Raw genomic sequence first — 22568 nt, 5'->3', positions numbered from 1 at the left:
AAAATGAGACCAATAGTATTAGTATAGGAGCTAGCAACGTTTTCGAGAGAGAATTTCAGGTCAGCTGAAATTTTGATATGCTGTCTTTCTTGCTTTTTCGGTTGGAGTCCGGGCTATCTGGCTGCCGGTAGTGGTTGCGTTTATTAATGCGCATCTTACCTGCACAGGTAAAAAATCCTGGAGCGCTTCGGCAAATGGACAACATGGTGTCAGTCTAAAATCACATGTTTGTTTTGTGTTTGTGTTATTTGTGATTTTATTTATTAATTTCGCTACAATCGCCAGTGGTAAAATGAAATGAGTTTCTGTAAAGGACATAAAGATAAAATCATTCTTTTCGTGGTTGATAAACTGAAGAAGTGCCAGGAAGTTTTGAATACACGTTTAAAATATAAATTAAAGTACCCTGACATTGAACTGCCTACTGAAATAAATGAGACAGGTGGTTGGAGAGAGACAGTTTGAAGTGCTTTTTTTTTAATTACAGAAACACATTTCATTTTACCACTGGCGATTGTAGCGAAATTAATAAATAAACATCACAAATAACACAAACACAAAACAAACATGTGACTTTAGACTGACGCCATGTTGTCCATTTGCCGAAGCGCTCCAGGATTTTTACCTGTGCAGGTAAGATGCGCATTAATAAACGCAACCACTACCGCCAGCCAGATAGCCCGGACTCCAACCGAAAGAGCAAGAAAGACAGCATATCAAAATTTCAGCTGACCTGAAATTCTTGTTTTAGAAACGTTGCTAGCTCCCGTACTATATCATGTGTAAACTCACCCACTTACTTATTATTAATGGTTAGTTCAACAATTTGAAAATTGTCCACAACATCCAAGTTTTACTTTTAAAGACGGAAATCAGTTTATCGACATAACAAAATCTATTAAAATTACCAGTGAAGAATATTTAGTTTCATTTGACGTTACTTCTTTGTATCCCAATGTCACACATGATAATATTGTGTGTTGTGTTTTCCACACAGTGATTAATAGATTACTTACAACACCTTTAAAAACGTACATGAAGGAACTAAGAAATATAAAAAGTATAGCAGCTTTCAATGGATACTCAACTAAATTAACAGTTTATTAAAAAAAGTCGAAGAATATATCAAAAACTTCAAGAACTACTTTAAAAATTGAACAAAAAGAAAAACGAAAGTGGCAACCCATAAGTTATGGTCCATTTTATAGATAAATTTTTAAAAATTTACAGAACATGTCGACACGAACATAACATTTCTCACAACAAATAATCTAATTGGAAATCCAAAATATAAAATTTTAGATGAAAATAAAAGTGGAATTTATAAACTTAACTGTGAAGATTGAGATAAGATTTACATTGGCCAAACAAAAAGAACCATTAAAAAAATATTTAAGCAACACGAAAGGTATTACAAATACGGACAAACTGAAAAATCAGCTATTGCCAAACATGCATTTGAAACAAATCACACCTTTAAAAACTTTACATTATAAAAAACAAGTCCATAAACAAGAAGAACTCGACGCTTATGAAACATTATACATTAAAAAAACATAAGATAGAATATTAAACAATGATTTTGGACCGATTCAAAATTCACCATTCCTTTAAAATATAACTAAATTCTTTTTGTCCCAAACTGTTATATATTAATATTTATTTTCTTTTGCTTTTAACTATATAAATCTTGTATTAAGTTTTACTCAGCTGATAATTGTTTTAAATTGTTGATTTACACCTGACGATGGCATATTTGAGGTCAAAAGGCCTCGTGTGAAAATATAAACATTATTGGATGATTGTGAGTTTTTCTTTTATAAAATAATATGAAATTGTTCATAATCAGTTTCAGCTTGTTACTTTATATACTAAAAAAACAATTCCCTAAATAAGGGAAGATAAAACATGCATGTCCAGTAATCACAGTGGAGTCATGAACGTGATACGCGGTCGATACTGATGATGGATGCTTCGTGTGCGTCAGGTGTCTTTGTTTGTTCTACAATATTGAACTGTTCAATATTATATGTTGAGCGAGAGACATTTATTCAGTCCATTATTTGCAGTGTATAAATAATAGTACAACTTGTAGCACCGGTGTGTGACAACTAATTGACTAACAAACTTAGCCCCGTCAACCATTTGTACAACAGCATAGTTCGAAATTATCTCAGTTACAACAAGAACAGCTGATTGAGCTGAAAATGTTTTGCTTTGAGTGCTATAGCCTACTGCGCATGCGCGCGTGGACTCGGTTGTACAACTATTTTTACTTAAACAACCGATCTTCCTAAAGATGGGAAATGTCGCTATTTGTTAACAACCTATTACCAAAATAAAATATGGTTACTTCCTACTTCGTTCCAGTAACCTATTACAGTGGTAACATGTTACCAGCTGACCCACGCTCGGTATTAGAACCATGTTATTACTGAAGTGGTTATATTAAGTTGTAAATAAACTGAGTCAGACTAAATCTACGTGTGTGGGGCTATTTTAGACATACCATACTGTTTGTATAAACTGGTTATTTAAAATTTTCACTGCACAATACAATAGTTATTTGTTAATAGTTTGCTGTACAAAAACTTAACTGACTCGCCACAATGTAATATTTAGATTAGTAGAATACTTTTAAATAGACTACTTGTAATTAATGATAACTGATAACGAACAATAGAATGACGAATAAGTTGGGTTTGTTTTCCAGAAACAAGTCTACGTTTCTATGTTGATAAATATATTTTATTTATTTATTAGTATATATTTCAATCTGATATTTATTCCCTGTACCAAGTTACTGAGTAACCTAATACCATAAAGACGTTATGAGAACGTCAAATCATTCAGCCCACCTGTTACTAAATAATAGGGTGTTACTGGTAACACGTTATCCTGATAATAGGTTACCGCTGAATAAAGATGTTACCGACATTAACGTTATATACCGCCCATCTAGATTAAATACGCGCAACCCTACCGTCAACCGGTGGTACAAGTGGTACCACTAGTTTTCCGTGGTTGATACCGGCTTTCAATACCAAACTAACTTTGATGTGTATAAATTATTAGCTCTTAAGTAAGTAGTCTTTTTGTAATATGAGTATCGACTGTTCTGATCGGCTGTGTCGGATTCCCGCCAGTTTCTCAGATTGTTTTGTTGAGGAATTATAAGCGGGAGATTGCCGCCTGTGATTGTGAACCGAGTTTCTAATGTAACGACGTTGGCGATTTAGTGATTATTTGCGTTTAAATTCAGCAGTAAAGAATAGACTGTGGCAATATGCAATTTGCAATTTATTTGTTCACATGATACAGTGTAGCTGACTCACCGAAAAGTGAAACGAATTTAGTATAATTAAATACTGGATAACACGATGAAATAACAATTCAAACTTGAATCATCAGTGTTAGTTTGGTCTAAGAATGGTGTCACTGATTACGCCATAGCCAGACTACTTATTGTGTAAAAAATTATGGTTGCCTGTAAAGTCGGTTTTACGGGCAAAGATTTTACGTGACAACGTCTTTTTCTCGGTAGAATATTTATTGATATGAATATTATTAAATTGCACAATAGGAACAAGGAATTGAATGAAAATAAGAATTGCACAAATTTTAACTATAGAAATATATTTTGTTTACTAAAACATTGTACATAATTTGAAATTAATTAAAATTTGTTATTGTAAATGGTAAAGTTGAATAAAACATTTACTAAAATTTGAATTTGAAATTCTTGCTAAACACAGTTAAATTCTAACTCCGCGCGTGGTGATTGGTCGGTTTAGTTCGTTTGTTTGGTCGCACTGTTATGACAGGTTAGAGGTTATAATTTGTTATTTTAAATGTTTGACTAGCAATACGCGCTGTTTCTTCTCAATCGACTGAATTACGATTGATTGCAGAGTGATTTAAACTAATAATTTACTTAACACTATCAACATTTGTCAATAGTATGACATAACCTATAAACTCAGTTTCTCAACTTTTGTGTCAATCTAACAATTAATCAATCAATCATAGTTTACGATAATGAAATATCAGTGTACAATTATTTACCTTTATTGTTGTAGTTGTTGTAAATGACGAATCTAAGGACTCCACATTTTCACGAATAAACATACAGTAGTTATCTGCTTTATCCCGTGCGGCGGATCCACAGTTATCTGCTTTATCCCGTGCGGATCCCGTGCGGCGGACCCACTGGACGGGCATCGTAACGTTACCGGGCGTTACACTTTTTCATGAGTGACTCCGAGCCGCAACCTAATTTAAGACGTTGTCACGTCAAAATATTGTATTCATAAAATTATAATAGTACTATATAAAAAAGAGTGCGTATTAATCAATAGTTTCATCGCCAATATTAGGTACTTTCACTACCGAAGACGTAACCGTGAAGTCATAGTACTTTAATGTAAATAAACACATTTTATTCACAAAATTAATTATATTAATCAGTTAAACCCAATTCTAAAAAAACATATTTCAGGGCCAGAGACGTTAATTTTACCCATCCAAATATTACGCTGGACTTCAGAGTGTTAAAAACAAAACAAAAACTGTTTTTGATCGATCATTATAATTTTAGTCGCTGTAAAAGGATATTGCAGATACTATTTTATGATAGAACTGGAATATTAATACATATTGTGGTTTCACCGTTATTTGTATTACTTTATCTAAGGAAAAGTAATAAATTATAAATCTTATACTTTACCTTTCTAAATATACCGTATAATTTAATTATGTTTGTGTTGACTTTAAAATATTCGTAATTTATATTATTAAGGTACATTATAGGATTATTAAATCTGGCATCACATAAAGCTGGAGTTTTATATACAGTCTCGGTTAATTTAGCATTTTTGTGTAGTAGATGTATCACCAATGTGGTTTATCGCGAGTGTTTCCTTATATAAACTTATAACATGTTTGACGTGTTAAAGTTCACCTAATACAAAAGATGTTCATTACCTGTTACTTGTGAAGGTTATGTTTGACGTGTTAAAGTTCACCTAATACAACAGATGTTCATTACCTGTTACTTGTGAAGGTTATGTTTGACGTGTTAAAGTTCACCTAATACAACAGATGTTCATTACCTGTTACTTGTGAAGGTTATGTTTGACGTGTTAAAGTTCACCTAATACAACAGATGTTCATTACCTGTTACTTGTGAAGGTTATGTTTGACGTGTTAAAGTTCACCTAATACAACAGATGTTCATTACCTGTTACTTGTGAAGGTTATGTTTGACGTGTTAAAGTTCACCTAATACAAAAGATGTTCATTACCTGTTACTTGTGAAGGTTATGTTTGACGTGTTAAAGTTCACCTAATACAACAGATGTTCATTACCTGTTACTTGTGAAGGTTATGTTTGACGTGTTAAAGTTCACCTAATACAACAGATGTTCATTACCTGTTACTTGTGAAGGTTAGATTTTCATATGTGGCAATCATACCATATGAAAATTTACATCAAACATAGGTTATTTAACTTAATTTTTTTTTAATGTCTGTGGTGAAACTGTGAATGCTATTCTATTTAAAAGATAGGTAATAATTTATTTAAGGCTACAATTTGCAACAATAATTTTGGAGTGGTTGTGGTTACACAGAATATTGATATTGATTGTGTTAAATAAACAAATATAATTTTGAATAATTGGTTACAAGTGCAAACCTGTTGCCACAAAGCTGTAGATTTCAATTAGAAAATATCGCAATGTAATCCTTTAAAATTGAGAATGAAACCATTTAAAATTACATTGAAACCACAAAATATTGTTTTCCTAAAATGTGTGGCAGAGTATATTAAGTAAATAATAATTAATTTAGTGTATAACTATTTCATATTTTGTGAAACTTCGTGTTTATAGTTCATTTTCGATCGCGTGATGAGCATTTGCTATGCATTACCAGTGAATAAAGAAGGATTTGTGTGTTATGAATTTGGAAGTATAAAGGTAAATTACCACTCTCCTTCCAGAAAAAATAAAGAATTGAAACTCATAATCTAACACTGTTATTTTTAGCTATTTACAGTGTTATTAAGTTTACTAATCATATGTTATTTGAAGAATCTTGGAGAAATTAAAAAAATTTTAATAAAAACAATACTTTTCCAAATGGTTTTTGGACGAGGCCTTTCTAAACCAAAGGTTTTATCGTCAGGCGTCTCTACAAAATACATGGACTCCATTTATTTGAGGGGTCGCCTGATGATAAAACCTTTGGTTTCGAAAAGCCTCGTCAAAAAAACAATTTGGAAAAATATTGTTTTTATTAATATTTAATGTTATTTATTACAGTCAATTGGTTTTTATATAAATTAGTGAAAGGTTATTTAATTGACACCAGGGCCAAAAAATTGCTTTGTCCCGATAGTCATATCGCCATTTTGGGGATATGCTCCAAACCTGCATATGCTTATTAACAAGAGTTTTTCTTGGAGTTGTAACACCCCTAATAACCAGAATCCCATAAGGATATAAAACTGTTAAATATTAGTAATAAAACGTGCAGAAACGTTCCGACCCCTGTCTCAAGGTTACGCAGAACATTTACTTCATGGGCTGTTAACGTACCAGCTGTAAGTAACTTGCACTAAAAATGTGAGAGTCCGAAAATTTTTCAGATCCCTGTTACAAAGTTACGCAGAACATTCACTTCATGGGCTAAGATAACGTACCAGCTGTAAGTAACTTGCACTAAAAATGTGAGAGTCCGAAAATTTTTCAGATCCCTGTTACAAAGTTACGCAGAACATTTACTTCATGGGCTGTTAACGTACCAGCTGTAAGTAACTTGCACTAAAAATGTGAGAGTCCGAAAATTTTTCAGATCCCTGTTACAAAGTTACGCAGAACATTCTGGGGGGGGTGGGGGGGGGGGGGGGTGGGGGGGGGGGGGGGTGGGGGGGGGGGGGGGTGGGGGGGGGGGGGGGTGGGGGGGGGGGGGGGTGGGGGGGGGGGTAGAGATACAAAAATATCTTGTCATTTTCGGACTTCCTCACGTAAATATTGCCTTCCGAGAGCCATACAAATTTAAATCCAATGTCTCATGTCGTTTTGATTCGTAGAACAGGTTCTTGAAGAAAGGTGCCAGGTGCTTATAAACGTAGACATTCATTTTTGGTAGGTACTCGTGCTACAATGTTCCGTTGTTTGATTTTCTTGACGTTTCGAAGTGCCTTTACTCTTTTGAAGAAATCTAACACACTTCTGTCTGTCTGTTGGTGAACTGGAGTACAGTCTTGAAGGGATTGGTTGGATTTTCAAGTGTTAACAGTTTCCTGTTACACCTTAACTTCCCTATCATACTCATCAATTGTTTTAGAAAAATATTCTAGTAAAGTTTTAAATTCATCAATTTGTGATTCACGCTTTACTTCAGTTAAACATTCCTGCGGGATAATGTCCTTAGGTTTAACAGTCTCACCATGAGTGCTGTAGGTCTTACACTTCCACTCGTCCCGCCTTTTCTCGCCCATCTGGTTCCAAGTGGCTGATTCCAAGATATCAGCGCAATCAAAATGTAAACTCAGTCACATGCTGCACATTTATCACAAGAATTTTTTCTGATGGTAAACACATCTCCACATAACCCACAATCACTCATGTTCAACAATGCAAATTAATGAGGTACAATAGATAAGACGGAGCGACTGATATAGACGTCCGCAATGCTCGACTAACTGACACACACACACACACACACACACACGCCATTATCTTTTATTGTTTTGTGTGTCATATGTCTCTGGTATAAAAATTAAAAGAAAAAATTAATATGCTATAATTTATATTTAAAATTGTCATGTCAGGCAATACTTTTGCAACGAAATAAACTGTGTTTTAGAATCATCGAATGGAGAATAATCGGGAAATATTTATTCATAACTTCATACACTTCCCTCTTGCTCTCAACAGTGAAGCGATTCCTGTATCAGAGAAGACACTGTGACGAAGGAAAATTGTTAGGAATAGAACAGTTTCCTGGGAACGCAGGTTAACCCCAGTACTGGTGTAGATCCAGGAATAGAATCTTTCGTGCATGCCTGCAACATCTCGGTGCAGCAGAGAGACAAAAACAGAGCTCCAATGTACTGATGTACTGATAATGCAAGGATATCAAGTAGTTTTGAAAAAGATGCCTTTGCAACAGGCTTAGGATGATGAGACTCGAGGTCATTACGGGTGAGTTCAGAGCCGTGCGGCAAGATAACACACACCATTATTCTGAGCTAGTAGCTGGTACACCAATGCGAGGATCTAAGAGATAACATCAACAACAACCATTGGAGATTCCTACACAGACTCGGTGCTTCGTCGCCCAGCTCAAACATGAGGAGCTCGTCTTATGGGGAACATCCGACAAACCCGATTAGTGAGCTCCGGAAACATCTCTGTAGATTCTTTGCAGATGAAAACTGTCTCGGACTGTTAGAATGATGCAAAGCTGCATGTTGCCAGGCCTTACCGATATATAAGCGAACATATTTAAATGTTGAGTTCGTGCCTGTTTGCAGCCAACCCCATCTAAGCCTCGTCTTCAATCTGAAGGACAAGGGAGATACAAAATTCCAGTGCTGGTAAAGTAGGGAAACTCATGGTGGAATTTCGGGCCAAGCAATACGAGCTACTTATTTCTGTATCGGGGTAGAAATGCAAATGGCACATTCTGTTTTAACAGGTTCAATTCTGTTTATATTTTTGTCCATTTAAAGAAAAGTTGGTCTTATTCTAGCCTAGCTCTGAACATTCGTGGAGAACTTAACAAGCAGAATAAGAAGAGTCAATATAGTATAGTCTGTTAAAAAGTGCACCGGCCTAGACTATATCTACCTGTATGTCTAACCTTAGAGATGTGGCCCGACTCCCCCGGTACCAGAGTAGATTCAGTTGTAATAAATATCAACAAAAAAGTACCACTTTTAGAAGATATTTTGCAGCTTATGTCTGAGGGGAACGTTTTACAGAGGTTAGTTGTAAGAAAACCACCTATGCTAAAGTTTTATATTTATATACTCAGGCATAGCTGAAGTTGTTTTTTTACAACCCCCTTAACAGTTTCAGAGAATGTCAATATTTGTTTGGATCTTATACTTTTACATTAATTCTGACAATAATTGCGCTTATAACTCTGGCGTTTTCAGTACTTAGTTGTTGTGTTATAACATAAATATTTCATACAACAAATTATTATACCTCATTATTGCCAAATGTGAGAGTAAATTTCTGTAGCTTCACTTGATGATTTCATGTGTACAGGAAACAATGTGCCCAGCAGCAAGGACGGAGTTCTATGGGCGGCCGGCGGGGATGACTGCGGGACGGCACCAGACGAAACGGACACGCTGTCCGACCCCGGGGCTGGTGGGGACAAGCTGGAGGGGACGGACTCAGCTCAGGACGACACTCTTCACCTCCAGAGACGGGTGGGACTCTTCAGTGGGGTGGCTCTAATTGTTGGAACCATGATCGGTGAGCTAACGCCAGAATGGGCTGTTTTTAAATTCTTGTCTGCATTTTTCATATCATTTGTGTTTAAAAAGTGATATGAAACACAAATGATGTAAAGTAAATTTGTATCCAGCTCACAGTTCTCATTATAGATGACAAGTTCCCCTCTTTCAAGAATAGGCATACAGTTCCAGAAATTCAAGAGTTATTGAACACTTCAATTGGGTATTATACTTGTACGAGGGGAAGTTTCTTGAAATTCCTTTTAATGTCTCTTTGACAAGCTCACCTTGATGGGGAGTCTGGCTCCTCAAATGCTGCTGCGTCCTAAAACAGGATTCTCTCCTTGTTTTGTTATTCAGCTTCAATTTTTTATAATTCTTAAAATTTAGTGTATTGGCATGTTTTCTTATGAACCAACGGTATCTCTGCTTTTTGCTGTAAGCTAAGCAAAATGAGTAAAAAGCTTTGTATTTATTCATCGATATAATTGTATTTGTTTTGCAATGTTGTATTTCTGTTTTTGCTGTGCTAACTTGGACAATGATTTTTACTTGGATCTAGCTACTTATTTTCATATTTTTACCACACTTTTCTTTTTTCTTTAATATTAAATAGCAGGTCTATTTTCATTGACATAAACCTTATAAGTCTGACAATTTTTATAATACTACCAAATCGTAGTGGTAATTATAAGCTTTAAATATCTTCTAGCCTTAAGTTTTAAATAACAGAAAATGTTGTTAAAACAATAACAAGCGTTTTAAACTCCAGGGTCTGGGATATTCGTGTCGCCATCCGGCTTGCTGATCCGAACTGGGTCTGTCGGGATGAGTTTTGTCATCTGGATCGCGTGTGGCGTCCTGTCGCTGTTAGGTAAGTGTCTTTCCCTTCATCTTGTATATCAGATTTAAAACAACTGTAGATAGGGGGTTCTTGTTAGGGTTGGCATAAAATCAATTGCTACATCTACAAGGTGGGCAAAAGTCCCGCAATACTGGATGGAATATTTCCTCCGGAACCAACTTTGAAGAAAAAAGCTTAAAATAAAAGTTGTGTGATTAGTAAAACTTCATCCTGTTGTGTTATGGGGGTTTATATGACTTTGTACGATGTCACTTTTATTTTTTAAACATGTTCAGGAGGTATAGTCATATCTCCATTGTTTCACCTTGAAAGAAGAGAACAACGTAGTCCTTCATGTTTAGGCCAGCAATAGTCTTTTATACTAAGGGAGCTCCACCCACTCCAACAATCAACCTTCGTAGATTTATCTTTTTAACCCTACATCTCAACACTTATGGTTAGTGACATGTTGTTCCTGGCCATTAATGGGGTTGCCCAAATACATAGGTTACTGTGTACAGTGATTTCTTTTTAATATTCTGCACCTGCATTACAATGTTCTTTGCTAATTAACATCTTTAATGTTTTAAATAGGCATAAGACAGCAAATTAGTTTCAGTAAGACAAGTTTAAATACAAAATTAAAACATTTCAAAGTTATATAACTATCAAAAATATATTTAAAGTATTCTATACCTTCCAGACCTTTCGGTAGCACCCAAAACATCTCCTAGGTTTGTTCTTGACTCTGCTAGTAATATAACATTCCATCAAAATGTCTACTCATTTTTGACCAACTTCAAAAAAGAAGATTATATGCTGTCTGTGTTTATGTCTGTTTTATATAATTAATTTATGATGACTTCACAAATATTATAAAATCTAATTTGATCAATTATTTTCATAGAGCCATTTAAATTGTTGCATTTTCTGCCTGTACTTTTTTATTAAATGCAATATTAACACAATCCATGCTATTATTATGTTACATTCAAATTATGCCCTTATTTAGAAATCCAATTCTATTGTTATTTATGGTAAATTGCATTTTGGTGTTAGAAACAATCATTTTGGCATGACGGTAATAGGTAAAAGTAATTGTGTACTTGTCTCATTTTCATTAAAAAATGTATTCAGCAATTCACTTTTTTTATTTTCCAATGAAATATATAATTGAGAAAAAATAATTACCCGGAAATATTTTATGATAAAATGCAACATCAAGCATTGTAGGAATGTGCTAGTAGTGGTGCACGTTGGATTCAGGACAAACATGCAGCCAGCAAATCGAGAGACATGTTGATTTATTTAACCTTTCGGTCAAGGAGCTTATGAGCCAGTTATAGCAACAGACTCTCTACTAGTAATTCGAACTTGAAAATACAGACAAACAATCTTGACAAACAATCTTTCATCTTGCATGTTAAAGAAAATTGTCAATACTATATATAAATTATATAGTGCTATTGCAAGAGTACCTCTGATAATTTTGAAAATAAATTTGAAATATATGGTTGAATTTTTGCTACAAAAATGATGACATAATACAGAATCATCTGTAGCAGTATATCGGGTGTTGCATAAATCTCCGTTGGAATTCTATGACTTGACTGTTCTTTAACAATAAACTTTCCAAAATGTCAATTATACAATAATTTCCAGAAAATATTACTTAAATAATCAAGCTAGTGAATTAGAACAAACTTATAGATGTTTTAACCCCTTCATTGTGGCTCTATATTGAGTGACACTGTAGAGCTCTCAGCCTCTGCATCATAAGGAGTCTGCCACAGTCAACGAGTTAAAAAGAAAAAATATGAACATTGCTATCACCCATTGTAATAATTAATTTTATACACAAATTATCTATAGGATAAAAACTTTAGTAAATTATGGGGAACATTTAAAAATATCTTATATCTATTTTCATAAAGCTAGATTTTATTACTGAACTATTCGTTCCACCATGTGTACTCATTGACATAAAAGATTGTGTACTTCTAGGAGTGGCAAAAACTTGGAATTTAGTATATTAATATATTTTGGGTTGTTCTTAACAGGATAAGTTTATAATTTTCATTCTGTTTACATTCAGATAATGTTTAAGGGCCAATTTTCTATAAGATATATATATATATATATATATATACAGGGTGTACATAAAGTCCTGCACGGGTATAATATTTTCTGAACGATAACAGATAAATAAAACAGATTTGGTACATCAATACTACACCTAAAAAATACTTTTTGAAGGAACTATCAGTTTTCTGTATTATCATGGGGACGTCCCGCAAGGAGTCAGAAGGAAATCTTAAATAGGAGCATACGTCAATATGGACATCATTTTAAGGGGCTTATCTAGCAGAGTTTAATGCCGCAAACCGCACTCAAAAAGATTGATCCAGTACAAAATGGCGGCTGTTCATAAGATTTTACTTGGTTACATTTTATTAGTAGCCATAACCCCAGTAAAGCAAAACTGCAACCAAACAAATATCGCAGCTAACTACTACATTATGCTTGTCAGTTGTACAGAAGTGAATTATGACATTAGTTATCCTCAAGGGTTACAAATTTGGTCCTAACATATTGATAACGGGGGAAACCTGATAACAGTAACAATTAGAAATCTCTTATCTTTTGGTCGCAGTTAGGACTTTCCTATTAGCCAGTCTATTCATAGTAGGCTATTCTAGTTTTCTTGTTTTAGTAGTGCTGTCCATCCATTTTATCAGTGCGCTTTAGTACAAAAGAGTTTGTCTTATTGCTTGTAGTTCTTCAACTACACTATGTCGCTTGACGAACGTGAATGTATAACACTTCTTATGATGGTTGGTTGGGGAAATAACAGACGATCACACGATGAAGCATGCCATTTATTTAATGACTACTTTCACGAGAGGCAGCCAATTTCTAGAACAAACTGTAGGGAGAACTGTTCAACACTTTATGGAAACAGGAAGTGTTTCCGATCGTCATAGGTTGCTGAGATTTGATGTACCAAATCTTGTTTATTTATCTGTTATCGTTCAGAAAAATATTATACCCGTGCAGGACTTTATGTACACCCTGTATATATATATATATATATAGGGGAAATTGTTGTGAACCTGATATACCCAATAGAAACAACACAAATGTTGTAGGAACAAGATTTGTTATTTACTTGGATATTCATAAACCATTAAAAACTCCTTAATACCATTTTGGGTGGAGTATGTAGAAAAAATACAGTATATAGTTTCGATGAAAACATGACAAATTTGCTAATAATAGCTTTAAATTACATGAAAGTTTGCATCTAAATACAGTTGGGATATATTCACCAAGTGTTTCACCAACATTTCAAAAAGCATCTTAGATTGAAAAATTAACGTTGTATTAGTAATAACACACACTCTTTTATATATATTTTTTTTAGTCCAGAACAAACATTATAGAAATTCGCCAAAATGTTATTGAAAGAAAAAAATCATAACAGTTGATAACAAATTTACTATTTGTTCCATTATACAAAAGATATGCATACTTAGAGGCAAAAATCTAAATTTTTTTAAATATGAAAATCTATGTTCATAATTTATTATTGATGGTGGGTTATTTGAAAGAATAACATATTTTTGGACAAAGCTTATAGGAGAACAAGTTTTACGTTAAAAACAGGTCCAGAGTAGTTAAAATAGCCTCTGTTGTGTCCCTCACATTCTCTGGTGAGAGTGCTATGTGATGTTCAGTGTACCTGTTTCATGCAGAGACATGGTTGGCAGTTATTTTAAACAACTGAAGGTCAAAGATAGTACAGCCTTCAAAATCTATTTGACTACTATTGTAATCAATCCCTCTAGAGGTGTTCTCTTTAAGAGGTCAAGAGTGCTTGAATTAAAATTAATATTTTTTTATTAAAAACGTGTATGTAGTATTTAGTTAGATTATATACATGTTAATTCAGTAGTTCCAGAATATTTCAATCCTTGTATTGTCATGTAAATCAACTTTAAACTTACAAATAGAAACACTAACTTAGCCCTTAACCAAAATAAATTCTGAATGAACCTGTTACAAGTTGAGTTACTAATCCAGAGCATACAGTATGATTCACACTGCCCTGGACTCACAGTCAATGAGTTGTCTGGCTTGTTCAAGCGTGGGAGTGTTTATATTGGCTAGAATGGTTACTTTCAGGATTATTTTCTTAGTAATTAGAACACCTGTGTGTGTGTTTCACTTTTGACTCATAGTTTAATATTATTAAATTGTAAAAATGTACTAAAATGTTCATTTTTAAACTTCAACTACTATACATTTTTTGGTTGGGTTGATAAATTGTAGATTCAATCTTATGGTGCCACTGTTGATTAATTTCTCAAGAATAAAGTCCCTTTCTCTCCCTCCCCCATTCCTTCCTGTTTCTTTCTCGTTTCTTTTTCTTTCTCTTTATTCACATGTATGAATATTTTGATAAAAAATAATCCCAAAACAAGTTTGTTTGTCATATGTAAAAAATACGAAAAGCTGTAAAGTCTTTATACAATAATGCTGAAACAATGCTTCTACAAACCTAAATGAATTTTTGGTCAGTTAAAGTTGAATTGTTGAGACTGAGAAGAGATGAACCTGAAAATGCTGAAATTCAACTGCCCAAGGGCTGAGGGTTTGAGAGATTAGAGATGATGAGTTTTAAAGTCAGTAAATTATAATAAAGTTGAGTTGATGATTTACAAAAACTATTATCTATACATCACTGCCAAAACTGATAGTCTGTCTGCCTTGTTGGTAATTAATTAATTGAATAGGACTATTGTAGAGATTACTTGATGATCCAGTATTACAGTGGCGTAACTATGGAGGGGGAGGGAAGGTGACTGGGATAGAATCATCCAAAAGCATTTAAAAAATAATGTACAGCAACAACCCAACATTTTTTAAATGCTGCAGTTAAATGTTTAATTTTTAATCAGGCCTTTTTAATCAATGTACATTATATTTATTCCGTCCCCCCACCGGTGTAGTGTAGTGTACTGTTTAGTACTCTTCAGTCCGATTCATCCTCCCCCTCCCCTAAAGCTAAGTCATAGTTACGCCACTGGGTGAATATTGATAAGCTTTAGTTTAATTAAAAACTGTTCTCAATAAAATTGTAACAGAACCTGTGTTGTTTAAAATCCATATTAAACAATAAAATCCATGTTTTACACTGTATTTGTACCATTAATAAGCTGAATACTCTACTCTTCAGATTTTTCACCTTGGAAGAAAAATATAATTATACTTGTATCAGCTAGTTCTGGCATAATGTAGTGAATTGCAATATTGCAAATAAATTCGTACACTTAAAAATAGATCAGAAAACAAAATTCACTACGGTAAATTGCTGTAAATGGGACCAAATAATTGGAACGAAGGTAAGTAATAGGGCCATTATGTTAGAGTCCAAGCCAGCTTTACCTGTGGAGCTAAATATATTGGCCTGGCACCACCTTCCAACACAACTTAATACAATGCGCATTGCATTCCTTGCTCTCATCTTCATTCTCTTGACTGAGTCTGTTATGTTTATCCAGCCGTATAGAATGGATACTTGTTCATTGCTATTGAATCAATTTTATTTTCAAACTGTTTGTTCAACTGTATACCAATTAATTAAACTTTCCTTTGAAAGATACCATCCTACTGATATTGAACTCAGTGGAATTTGAAATAAAACTATTTTTCTTTCTTTATATAACATACATTGTTATTTAGAATTAGAATTTCTACTAAAAACTAAGTCAATATCATTAAATTGTATAATTTCCATTTTTACTTTTCTTAAATAATTTTAAAAATTATTTATAAAGTGTTAACATTATTGAATAACACTGAAATTTCATTAAAATTCTCATTAGTGTACTTTGTTTTCAACCAAGATTGATCTTGACGATTAATTTTAGTCTCTAGAAATGTATTGTTGACTTGATGGTTCAAGAAAATTGTCCTGATTTATTCCACAGATGGACCATTATTTTAAGAACCCTTTGGATGGTGTAGGTAGATATAAAGGAATCATAACTGAAATATTTTATTTCAGTGTGGTACAGTACACAACAATGATTGGTATATGTTAATGACATGTAGAACAAAATTAGACTACAGCTAAAATTAATTATGTCACTCTTTAATCAGAAGTTCTAGGGAGCCTTCGAATGAACTTCTCCAACTTTTTAACCACCAAAAAAAGAGTATATATTATCCTTTAAAAACGCCAAACTTAATCACAACACCAATTATATTAAAACCAACAGCAATAAAAATAAAAGCAGCATGGGAAATAATTCAAAGCAAGAGTAAAAGTACACCCCATAGGCTTCAAACCGATATTACTTCAGAAGACTTTAGTACTTTTTTTATTGACACAATAAAAAATATTAAAGTGAACACTGATACAGTTATTAATAGTAGTCTCAATTCATTAAAAGCTAATTGTATTAATTTATCATTTAAATCAATCAAGCCATCTTGCACAATGGCTAAAAGACTAAACAATTCATATAGTAATGACATCTACAATATATCTAATAATCTGTTAAAGATATTGATTTATATTTTTGTTGAGCCACTAACACTTTGCTTCAATATGTGTATGAGTCAGGGTATTTTTCCATAGCAACTGAAAGTGTCCAGAATTTGTCCAGTCTTTATAAAAGGTCCCTATAATGATCAAAGTAGCTACCGCCCCATCTCGGTCATCCCACTTATGTGACCACTTTATGTGACCTGAGTAAGGCCTTTGATTGTGTAGAACACAGTACTCTTTTAGCCAAATTGAAGCATTACAGAATTCATGGATGTGCCCTTGATTTTATAAAATCATACCTCATCAATAGAACACAAAAAGTATATTATATATATATATATATATATATATATATATATATATATATATATATATATATATATACTAGCTGTTTCCCGCGGCTTCGCACGCTTTTCGTAAGTTTTGCCCGTGTATGAGCATTTCTGGTTGAAGTAAATTATATTTCCAACCCCGATGTAGATTTTACCTTGATGTCACGATCAAGAAAATATGTCAAAAAATGTATTGTACATGCATAATGTATTTTATTACAAAGTGATCTACCACTCAACCTTTAAGTTCAACCAAAAATTTAGTTTAGAAAATTATACATCATAACTTAGCGCCTTCAAATAGTGTTTCACTGTTTAATATACGTATCTATCTCGTAATTGCAGGTTATAATGTGCAGGCGCTTTGAAAACTTTTCTTCATTTTATTCGTTTATATTCACGACATAAGCGAATAATTCAGATAATAACTATCCTATCTTCTAAGTTAGACTAAATTACGGATACATGTGAAATTTGATTGAAATTGGTTCAGTCGTTTTGGAGTTTATTGGCAACATACATCGTGACTCAAGATTTTTATATATATAAGATATATATATATATATATAAATATATATATCAAAGGAAATTGGTCACAGGAAGTTAAAATAGGACTATAGTGTCCCCCAGGGATCAGTACCTGGACCCTTACTTTTTATCATATATATATATATATATATCAATGACATAACATTAATAATAATAATAATAATAATAATAACCTTTATTGCGTCAAACAATTATTACATTGCATGCATGCGTCAAGTACATTCATAATAATATACAGTTCCATTGCAGTTATTGCTATTTAATTGTATAACAGAACTGGGGGTTTATTTTTATTCGTGTTTTCAATAGTTTTCAATAATTTTAATCCCAGCAACTCAACATGAACTCTTCAACGGAGTAAAACGCCTTTGACACCAGGAGGTGTTTTAATCGAGATTTGAATAGTTTAGAATCAATGAGATGTTTTATTCCCTCAGGCAGCTTGTTTATCAGTTTCACACCAACTTGGGACGGCAAGTGTTCAAATGCACTCGTTCTATGTTGAACAATCCGAAAGTTGTCCCTGCCTCTTGTCTCGTATTGGTGGACGTCACTGCCTTGGATCAACTCGCATTTAAGTCGACAGTATAGAACGACGTCGAGAATATAGAGACAGGGTAAAGTTAACAATCCAAGCTCTCTGAAGGCATCTTTGCACGACTCTCTGAAATTCAATTTGTAAATAATTCTGATAGCTTTCTTTTGAGCTCTAAATACTCTTTCGAATTTGTATTTAGAACAGCTGCCCCACAATCTTAAGCCGTAAGACAAATATGGATGTATCAGGCCAAAGTAGGCAGTTTTTAATACATCAATTGAACAGAATTTTGCAAGGTTACGCAAAACATAAATGCCAGAAGCAACCTTGGAGCAGATGCTGTCAATGTGAAAGTCCCATGTCAGTCCTCGATCAAGGTACATTCCAAGGAACTTAACGGATTCGGCCTCTTCCAAGAGAACATCGTCCATCATTACTGCGGGACGATACTCCTGTTCTTGTCGATGCCGAAGGCAAAAATTTATTGAGTTTGATTTTGAGCTGTTTGTTTTCAGATTGAGTCTTGAGAAATGTTCGATGCATGAATTTAAATCGATAAATGATTTCACTTCAAGATCAGTTTTATATTTCGATTTAATACAGAGAGTCGTGTCATCAGCATATTGAATCACCTTTCCATTCTGGATTGATGTATTCAACTTGTTGACATAAATAAGGAAGAGAAACTGGCCCTAATATTGATCCCTGAGGGACACCATAGGGCATTTTGATCCTATTAGACAGAGCATTCGCAATCCGTACGCATTGTTCTCTATCTTTAAGATACGACGAGAGCCAATCTTACGGCAAACCCCTAATACCACTAGTCCATAACTGGTGCAGCAGTGTCGCATGATGCACACAGTCAAAGGCTTTGGAGAGGTCGAGAAATATGCTCATAACACGTTCTCTTTTCTCCAGGCCATCGACAACATCATGAATAAGTTCAGTTACGGCATCGATGGTCGATTTGTCTTTCCTAAACCCGAACTGTTCAGGACAGAGAATTTCGAAGCGGTCATGGAATTTTTCAAGCTGATTGAGGAAAGCTTTCTCAAAAACTTTGCTAAGAACTGGGAGGATAGAAATTGGACGATAGTTGCTAGAGGAGCAAGGATCATCTTTTTTGTAAACTGGAATCACAGTGGATATCTTCAGTACGGACGGAAAGACACCCTGTGCAAACGAGAGATTGATTAATTTTGTGAGTGGTGTCAAAATATGCTTAAAGCACTTTTTGATTAACCACACAGACATTCCATTAATGTCACAAGACCTCTTAGGTTTGAGATCCTGCATGATACGGGCCACCTCCACCTCACTAACAGGACGAAGGAACATGGACGAGGCCGATCTAGTCAATAACCCTCCGCAGGGTATATTCTGATTCAAAGAACTGTCTGTTCCAGCAACAGTTGAAAAGAAATCATTAAACGCAATTGCCACTTTTAATGGATCATCAATAATTTTATTATTAATTTTAAGTTTCGGAATTGAAAATTTTGAAGTGTTTTGTTGTTTTGTGTTTAGGTTAATTATATTCCAGGCGCTTTTTGAAAGATTATCGGATTGTTTTAGTTGGTTTTCAACGTCTCGTGCCTTGGCGTTTCTTATGGCTTTGCGGTAATCCTTTTTGAAATTTCGAAAAAAGCGTTTGAAATCCTCATTTTTCAGATTTAACATATATTGAATGATAAAATTTTAGTCTTTCTCTTGAATCGAGTATACCCTGAGTAATCCAGGTATTACTCTTTTTCTTATTACGTTCTTTAAAATTTTTGAATGGACAAGTCAAATTTAGGCAGTGAGTTAAACAGTCGAAAAACACGTTAAAGGCATCCTCCACCCGCTCAAAGCGATCCAGAAATTCCCATGATGTTTTCATTAGAAACTTCTTAAAAAGCTCTATGTTTGCCGGCTTTAGATCCCGTTTTCTTTTTATTGACGGAGTTTCAAATTTTGGGTTATGGTGTAATATTACGGCTTCCTGTGCGTAGTGGTCTGAGATGGCCGCATCTATGACAGAAACAGAACAGTCTATTACGTTAGTAATGACGTTGTCGATGGCTGTACTCGACGAAGCGGTCACTCGAGTTGGCGAGTTCACGGACCAAATTAAGCCGAAAGAACTGAGAATATCCCGTAGTCGCTGGGTCAGAGGGTTGGTGTGGTCTAACACATCGATGTTGAAGTCACCGGTAATGATGAACTTCAACGATTTTGAATTGAGAAAATTTAGTAAAGTTTCAAACTTTTCAAAAAAGTTTTCGTTACATCCATTTGGGGATTTATATAAGCCAATCACTATAATTTTGTCCGCGGAATTTGTATCAATTTTAATTCCCCCCACCTCAAAGTCTAGATCACAGCAGTAATCCATCCTGAAGGGTTGAAATTTCAATCGTGATTTGACAAAAATTGCCACACCACCTCCTTTAAAATTTGTTCGGTGAAAAATTGTAGCCAATTCATAATTGTCAATTCTGAACATAGAAACGGTCTCAGCCGTGAAGCCATGTTCAGAAACAACAAATATGTCGGGGTGCAGCTCTTCTGCCATTAGCATTAGCTCATCAACTTTATTAGTGGCAGACTGCGCATTTTGATGCACGACGGAAACTGCACCAGTTAAATTTGGAATTTTGTGAATTTGATTTTGTTTTGCTTGTCGTTTTTTGTCTGGTTTTCTGAACTTATTGTACCCCAATTCTGTTATTTTTATTTTGTTTTTTGACACTTTAGAGGAAAGCAGTTTTTTTGCTCCGTTGTGTCTGTGATGGTGCTTGATGGGCCGACTTGTCGCACTGGTGAGCGGCATTTTACTGCTTCCGCAAAGGATTCATACAGGAGTGTGCGGGGCTCAGATGCGGCTGGTGGCTGCAAGGCAGTCGAAAATGGTGCAGTTGGAGACTCAAGGGCTTGATCTGTCTTCCGCCCATTATTATTGTCCCATTATAACATTGGCTGTTATGCTAATACGCTTCTCTACGATGATGACACAACTTTTTTCAATAGTAGTAATAACCTGAATGAACTAAAGAAATTAACTGACTCCACAATAAACAAAGCATCAATGTGGTTTAAAGAAAACGGTTGTTTAATGAATGAAACTAAAACTCTAAACATTTTGTTTACTTTAAAATCAATTCCATTGATTTTCTGTGTACTGAATTATCTAGAATTATTTTTTTATTGAAACATCTATCTTACTACATAAGTGAAAATTATGTTTGGACTGAATATTTTGGCTACTTTCAGTCAATTTTGAGATATGGTGTAATACTGTGGGGAAATAGTGCTAGAGTTCAGAAAATACTAGTGCTTCAGAAGAAAGCTGTTAGAATTGTTGGTAAAGCTGAATATCTCGATCATTGTAAACCTGTTTTTATTAATCAAGGAGTTCTTACACTAGTTAACTTATATTTGTTTAACTTATCTGTTTACATTTTCAATAATAAGGATTTAATAAACCATACACAAACACATAACTACAACACAAGAAACAGAAATAACATTTTAATTGACTATTGTTGACTGTGTAAATCTTTGAATAGTCATGTTGTAATTGGTTTAAAAGTGCATAAAAAATTGAAACATCTGATTGAAAAATACCCTCTTAAAATTTATAAAAATAAACTTTATGAATGGCTGTTACAAAACCCATTCTATAATATTGATGGGTTTTTTTCTATTAACAAAGTAGACTTTTAATGATTGTTTTAAGATAAACTAATGATATAATCAGTGTTATTCTCAACTAGACAATTAATGTCATATTATTATATACATAATATTTTTGTATTATACTTATTATATTATTTAGAAACAATGCTGTTTAGTCTGTAGCAGAATTAGACTTTGTCAATGCATGTAACATGTTTTACGACAAATAAAGGAATTTATTATTATTATCATAAGCACTAATATTTTTCCATACCAAAAGGTTCCAAAGCATTTTTCGTGTGTTTTTGCGCTATACAAATAATGCTAGAAAACAAACTCTCATTAAGAAATATAAACTACCTATAACACTTTTACCAGTTTCTATTTGTATTATGTACTTTTTTAAATTTGAGAATTCATCATCAAGTATAGATTAAGAGCGGTAAGTGTTAAATTTGCTTATAAGTATTTCTTAAGCACTTTTGAAAGCTACATTACTAATAAACTTTCAAATTGGTTCATATGCTCTGAGAGCTTGGAAAAGATCTAAATTTTTGTTATATTTTTATGTTCCACTATTATTTTATTATTTGAATTAATACTCTTTC

The 22568-nt window shown here is 33.8% G+C and overlaps 1 protein-coding gene across 2 annotated transcripts in view; it reads left to right on the top strand.

The window, feature by feature from the left end:
* Window positions 1-9241: 9241 nt before the first annotated feature.
* The window catches only part of LOC124360285 (b(0,+)-type amino acid transporter 1-like), a 38180-nt gene continuing 24853 nt past the window's right edge, over window positions 9242-22568 (top strand). For both annotated transcript variants that reach the window (XM_046813788.1, XM_046813787.1), the window contains exons 1-2: window positions 9242-9497; window positions 10251-10352. In XM_046813788.1, the coding sequence (XP_046669744.1) occupies window positions 9275-9497; window positions 10251-10352 (325 nt within the window). In that variant the 5' untranslated portion in view covers window positions 9242-9274. The remainder of the gene's footprint in view (window positions 9498-10250; window positions 10353-22568) is intronic.

This window comes from Homalodisca vitripennis, chromosome 4 (genome assembly GCF_021130785.1).
Source record: "Homalodisca vitripennis isolate AUS2020 chromosome 4, UT_GWSS_2.1, whole genome shotgun sequence".
Lineage (NCBI taxonomy): Eukaryota > Metazoa > Arthropoda > Insecta > Hemiptera > Cicadellidae > Homalodisca > Homalodisca vitripennis.
This window is presented reverse-complemented; position numbering and strand designations above follow the sequence as displayed.